General features: G+C 36.8%; 1 protein-coding gene across 1 annotated transcript; it reads left to right on the forward strand.

Annotated features, from left to right (window-relative positions):
• Positions 1-534: 534 nt before the first annotated feature.
• Positions 535-927, forward strand: LOC120349129. Its single transcript, XM_039419090.1, has one exon. The coding sequence runs from the start codon at positions 535-537 to the stop codon at positions 925-927; it is 393 nt and encodes a 130-aa protein (XP_039275024.1).
• The last annotated feature ends 5596 nt before the right edge of the window (positions 928-6523 follow it).

Consider the following 6523-nt stretch of genomic DNA (forward strand, 5'->3'; position numbering starts at 1 on the left):
CTTCTTCTTCTTCGTCTCCTCCTCCTGACATGTACTTCTTCTTTTTCTTGTTCTTCATCATCATGATCTTCATCTTTCCCTTCTACCCCTGCTCCTTTTTTTTTTTATTCTTGACCACACCACTTTTTCCAGTGTTCCCATTTAATGGAAAATCTTTCTTACTCACTTCTATCATAACAACAACGTGAAAATATTGCTAAAACGTCTGGAGCTGACTACCTCAATTTTTGCTGACTGATACGCTAGCTGACTTGAAAACGCTGTCAAATCTTTCTCAAATTCAAAGTACATTTAACTTCGCTAAGTTCCAGGTTGTAGTTGTTAACGTATCGTAACGTATTTGTAATGTATCGTAACGTATCGCAACGCATATCAGCGATCCTTGAAATAACTCACTCATTATCGATGGGTATTTTGCTGAGTGTAATATTATGAAAAATATTGAACATTGGAAATTTCGCATATAGATTTTTAATATCCTGCATGAAATTTGTAAAGAATATATTTCAAGATATCAAAGGAGAAAACCAAATCATGGCTTTTAAAGGAAAGTATCCAATAAGATCAAAGATTGTGATAGACAACAAGGTATTGGAGCAGGTGTCTCAGTTCTCATATCTGGGTTGTGAAATTAGTTATAAAGATGAATTGGATGTAGAGAAGAAGGTAGGAAGGTTCCAAATGATTTGTGGAAGTATCAGTCGGACATTGGGAAAGAAAGCTACCACAAGCACGATAATGAAATGTTATAAGACAATGGCAGCTCCACTACTACTCTATGGTAGTGAGTCGTGGGTAACATCAAAGCCACTTGAGAGTAAAGTGCAGGCAGCTGAGATGAGATTTCTTCGCAGAACTAAGGGCTGTGATAGAAGAGATCACATCAGGAATGAGGATTACGGAAAGAGCAGAATATCTTCTGCCTGAATGAGGGAGTTGCATCTTATCGTCAGCAATGGAAAGAGCATGTGGAACGAATGTCAGCTGATATGCTTCTCACAGAATTTTCAAGTATAAACCGGTAGGCAAAAGACATAGGCAGGCCACGAAAAAGATGGCAATGATCATTATATTTATTATAAAATGAAAACAGTAGATTGTAGTGATGCTTATGATGATATTACATTAGATTATATTGGTGTTATTAATTTATAGATTTTATTTATTATTATTTTTTCATTCTAATTACAAGCTGAATGTGAGTTGGAACAGGCAATAGCCTAATCCCTGATTGAAAGAAGAAGAAGATTTTTAATTAACCGAGGAGGGTTATAGACCCGTTCCCAATTCTTCAAGATTTCATCACGCCAAGTTCTCAATTTGTCATGCATCCAGTTGTTGTACAGGTGAACATCTCTTTTAGAAGGGAGATTTGATGATTGAGGATCCTATTCGAATAAAAATAGCTGATTTTCTGTCGCATCAAAATTTGTTCCGCCATCTTGGAACCGCCATTTTAAATTCAACTTCAATTTTTTAATTGGAAGGTAGTCATATGATACAGAATTTCAAGAGAAAATGAATGGTGAAAACCGCACCGATTTCTCAAACCGTTCAAAGTTATTCTCATTCAAGATACTGATAAATCATCCATCTACCCATCATTTCTACTATAAAATAAGATGTAGAAGACAGGAGGAGGAGGAGGAGGAGGAGAGAGGAGGAGGAGGAGGAGGAGGAGAGAGGAGGAGGAGGAGAGGAGGAGGAGGAGGAGGAGGAGGAGGAGGAGGAGGAGGAGGAGGAGGAGGATTAGGAGGAGGAGGAGGAGGAGGAGGAGGAGGAGGAGGAGAAGAAGAAGAAGAAGAAGAAGAAGAAGAAGAAGGAGAAGAAGAAGAAGAAGAAGAAGAAGAAGAAGAACAAGAACACGATGAGAAAATTATGGTTGACGCATCAAACAAATCAAATCAATTTATTCTCACAATTTAGAAATAATACAGTACAGTTACAGTACATTAAATGTACTATTTTAAATTAAATTACCTTTAAATTTTAAAGATACCCTTACGTTGTGAGAGACTCACATGTAGGCTTAAGCCTGTGTTTGTGAGGGCCTGGCGTAAACGCTAAATCGATAAACTATTAAACTTAATTTGAGAAAAATACAGATTAAAAATATGATATGAATAGAAGTTGATATTATAGCAAAAACTATCATCACAGCTAAACAAACTACTGGACTGATTGATTTGAAATTTTGTACTAGTAGTTCTGTGAACAGTAGACCCCACGCAGTATTCTCATCCACAAGTACCTAATTGAAACTATAGACCTTATGGAAATACCGCAATAGACTGGCTTCTCCACACATCTGTGTAATCACTTGTCAGCTGATTTATGATGAATAATTCTATAGTCTGATTTTTACTCCAATATTGGCGTATGAAGGAGGCTCCTTTTTCCTTTTATATTATCCTTGAAATGCAAAATTTCCAAAAACCTTGTATATACGTCGACGCGCAATTAAAAAAGGAACATACCTGTCAAATTTCATGAAAATCTATTACCGCGTTTCGCCGTAAATGCGCAACATATAAACATATAAACATTTTAACATTTGAACATTAAGAGAAATGCCAAACCGTCGACTTGAATCTTAGACCTCATTGAATGAAAAAAGACTAAGAAATTGTCAAAAACCACTGATTTATTGATAATTAGAAAGACCGGTTTCGGTTATTACACCATTGTCAATCTCTGATAAACTAAAACTAAATACAAGAGCAGCAGAATTTATACTAGTAGGCGAGTACTGCTATTGGTCGAGGGCATGAACGCCTGCCATTGGCTTAGCTGGACAGTCTCCTCCCCCTCAACGGTGTGACAAAATGGCGGCTTAAGCAACAGAATCGCCATGATAATAGAATTTCCAAATATCAATTTTGTCTTTACTCCAGCTAAATAGACTATTTAAAATCGGTTTGGTCTTGAAAGCAACATGAAATCCATTCCTCTTCAATTCCCTACCTATTTTATCAGATACAAGGCCTAAATATGGGATTGTTATCCAAGTCTTCTCCTCACAGTTTGAGCCTACAAAGCTAGAATAGAGGTCTTAGACCTCACTTCGCTCGGTCAATAAAGATTCTTTACTAACCGAGGATGGTAATAGGCCTATTTTCAATTTTCCAATATTTCATTACGTCAAGTTTTCAGTTTGTCAAGTTCAAAATGGACCCTTGCGGAGCACGGGTTACCTGCTAGTAACAAATATGGAACAATAAATTTGAGGGATGGGAGAAGTTGAAGAAATCTCAGAGTTATGAGAACAAAAAATTAAGTTTTAAGTCACAAAATTTCACAAGTCCGATCACACTAGACTGTCTAGTCTAGCTGCTTCTTCCAATAGAAATAAAATTCTTTGAAACAAGTGTTTCTCTGCTAATTGGCGGGAGTCATTGGTGAAATTAATAGAAAATCCTTTCAATTAAGATCAAATCCAAAAACTGGAAAAATGGAGTATGTTACACTTCTTGAGTGGGTCTTGGCATGATTCTCTCCTCATATGAATAACTGACTGATTGAATGAATAAATGACTGAAAGGATAAACTAAACTATTTTGTAAAATAGCATAATATTATAATCTAGAATATTTCTTTTGTAAGTTTTTTATTTTGTTTTTTTTATGGGCAATAAAGATGTTAAAAAAAATGACTTAATGTCTGAATGACTTAATGACTGAACTACTGAATGAATGACTTAAGGCCGGTTTCAGAGCTCGGTATTTAGTTAAGTTCTAGACTTTAAAGAGCTGGTGTCAGAAAATTGGCTTTCCGACACGAGGCGTAGTCGCAGTCCACGTCTAAATTAAATTTCGGAAAACTAGAAAATTGAACACAGAATAAAATAAAGAGAAAATGGTGTAAAGTTTCAGCTATTTTCAATCATTTAGGAATGTTTCTTTTTGTTAATGAAAAACGTTTTCAATCATAGAAATCAGAAAATGAAGATCTATTTTTCTGCAACTATTTACTGCGACTACGCCTCGTGTTGGAAAGCCAATTTTCTGACTCCAGCTGTTTAAAGTCTAGAACTTGACTAAATACCGAGCTCGGAAACCAGCCCTTAATGTCTGAATGACTCAGTGCCGGTTGCACAACAGCCGGTTAAATTTTAACCGTGATTAATTCCACGAAGACCAATCAGAGAAGCCGTCTTTTCAAAAACGCCTTCTCTGATTGGTTCTCGTGAAATTAATCACGGTTAAAATGTAACCGGCTGTTGTGCAACCGGGTCTCAATGTCTGGATGACTGAATGAATGAACGTGACACAGTGTGCCGAATCTCTTGTCAAGCAGAGACGTGAATCAGGATAGACTTAGCCTACACCGTCTCAATTCCAATCACTCTTTCCCAGAACTCAATCGATATCAAGAGTTTCTCATCAGAACGCAACAAACTTTTTCCTCCCTTTTAAATTCTGTCCTCTGTCACTTACTCTCTCACTCAATACTTTTTCTCAACTTTCCCTTTATCAACTCCATCAATCTCTTTCTCTTCCACTCATGTCACTCTCATCTCTCTCCCTTTCTTCATTCCTCCCTCTCTTTATCTCTCTTTGTTTCTCTTCGTCTCTCTCTCTCTCTCTTTATTTCTCTCTCTCTCTTGTCTCATGTTACATCGATTCCTCATTATCTCAGGTCCCTTTCGATCCTCAATCTTGGATACTTCATCATTAACCAGTCTTGTCAAAGAACTTTGTCTGAGCCTTTCTTCATAACTCGATTCTTCTTTTGCCTCATCTTCTCTTTCTCTTGTATCAATCTTTTTTTTCTCTCTCTCTCTCTCCCTCTTTGGTGGAGAGTTAGTGGCAAGGATATTTTGAATATTCTTCCCGAAGAATGGACATTGATATGTCCAAGCTCCGCCAATTTATGAAGATGCATAACAAATTCAAATTCAAATTGTTTTATTCATAAAATATTACATATTCACAAAATATAAAAGTGTTATAAATTACATGAATAAATTCTCCCTGCCTGGATGATTTGTCCGTGTGCAGGGAGGAGTCGCAAATTATCAGACAAAGGGCAAACACTAGCATAATAAATAAATTACAAACTATGAATAATAAATAAATTTGAAAGAATAATAAGAGAGTTTATTTTAATAATAAATTTTAAAACTAAAGATAGAAAAAAAAAACAATAAATAAATAAAATAAAAGTGTCAGCTCGACGGCGTTTAAAGGGCTGAGTTGGGAGTAATATAGCTTTATTAGCGTGGTACTGTGTGTAATATTTGAATGTTATTCTGTGTTCAGAACTAGAAATATTCATCTATATGGAGAATGTAGAAGAGCCTCCGCAGCATCTGAACCGATGCAGAGCAGCCACCCGGTCACTCTCCGCTTGTAGACGGCAACGCTAACCCCCTCAGTAGTTGAAATCTCGGCCGGTACATTACGGTAAAGCCAATGGGCTAAATGAAAACAGTTTCCAAGTTGAATTGAATTACTTAAACGGGGAAATTGAATATTTATATGCAATCTGTTTCTAGTGGGATAATAATGTTGAATTTCATTGAAGACAAAGTTACTTTTTTTTATAAAGACAAGTAAATTTTTTATAAATAATTGTTTTATATTTAATACAGGGAATTCTTGGAAAAGTAAATGTGTTGGATATCTATGATTTTTGGCCAATAGTGTTTTAATAAGTGCTCTCTGTGAGACCGCGACAGGACGCAGGACACCCAAGGAGGCACCGCCCCACGCCAAGATGCCATACTCAAGCAATGTCTGCACATATGCATAGTAGACAGAACGACAGTGTCCAGGACTCAGGAACCTTCCCAGCTGTGCAAAAGCATAATTCATTTTACGCAACCTCTGCCTGAGGTACTGCACATGGGCCACCCAACTCAACTTGTGGTCGAATATTATGCCAAGATATTTGTGAGTTAAGACTTGTTCTATCTCAGGACAGTTACAGTCATTGGAGAATGGGTCACCACATGAATGCATCCTGAGCACCCTGGGCCCGGGGCTATTACGAAGGAATAGGTAGACACTTGGATTTCGAAATATTAATTGACAACACATTGTTGTCAAACCAATTTTTTAGTTTAAGGAGATCAGAGGAAGCATTATTGAATGTTTCAGTCCATGTGCAGCCTGTAGACACAAGTGCCGTGTCATCGGCAAAGAGGAATAATTGACCATGTAGGTGCAACCTGGATATGTTATTGATGTAAATGAGGAAAAGTAGGGGGCCCAAGGTACTCCCCTGCACCACTCCATAATCAATTGTAATAGAATCACTGTCTGTGCCATTTAATGATATTCTCTGTGTTCTATCTTCAAAATAGCTTCTAAACCATCTTAAGGTGAGATTCTTGAAGCCAATTGCTTCAAGTTTTGCAAAAAGTATATTCCTATCTATTGAATCAAAGGCCTTGGCTAAATCCAGGAAAGAAATTAGAACTTGTTTATTGCTAGATTGTGTGGTAACATACTTGTTAATTTCAAAAAGAGCATCGGATGTGTTTTTAGAGGTTCTAAAGCCGTACTGATTGTTAGAAATG

Source organism: Nilaparvata lugens, unplaced genomic scaffold (genome assembly GCF_014356525.2).
Source record: "Nilaparvata lugens isolate BPH unplaced genomic scaffold, ASM1435652v1 scaffold8414, whole genome shotgun sequence".
NCBI lineage: Eukaryota > Metazoa > Arthropoda > Insecta > Hemiptera > Delphacidae > Nilaparvata > Nilaparvata lugens.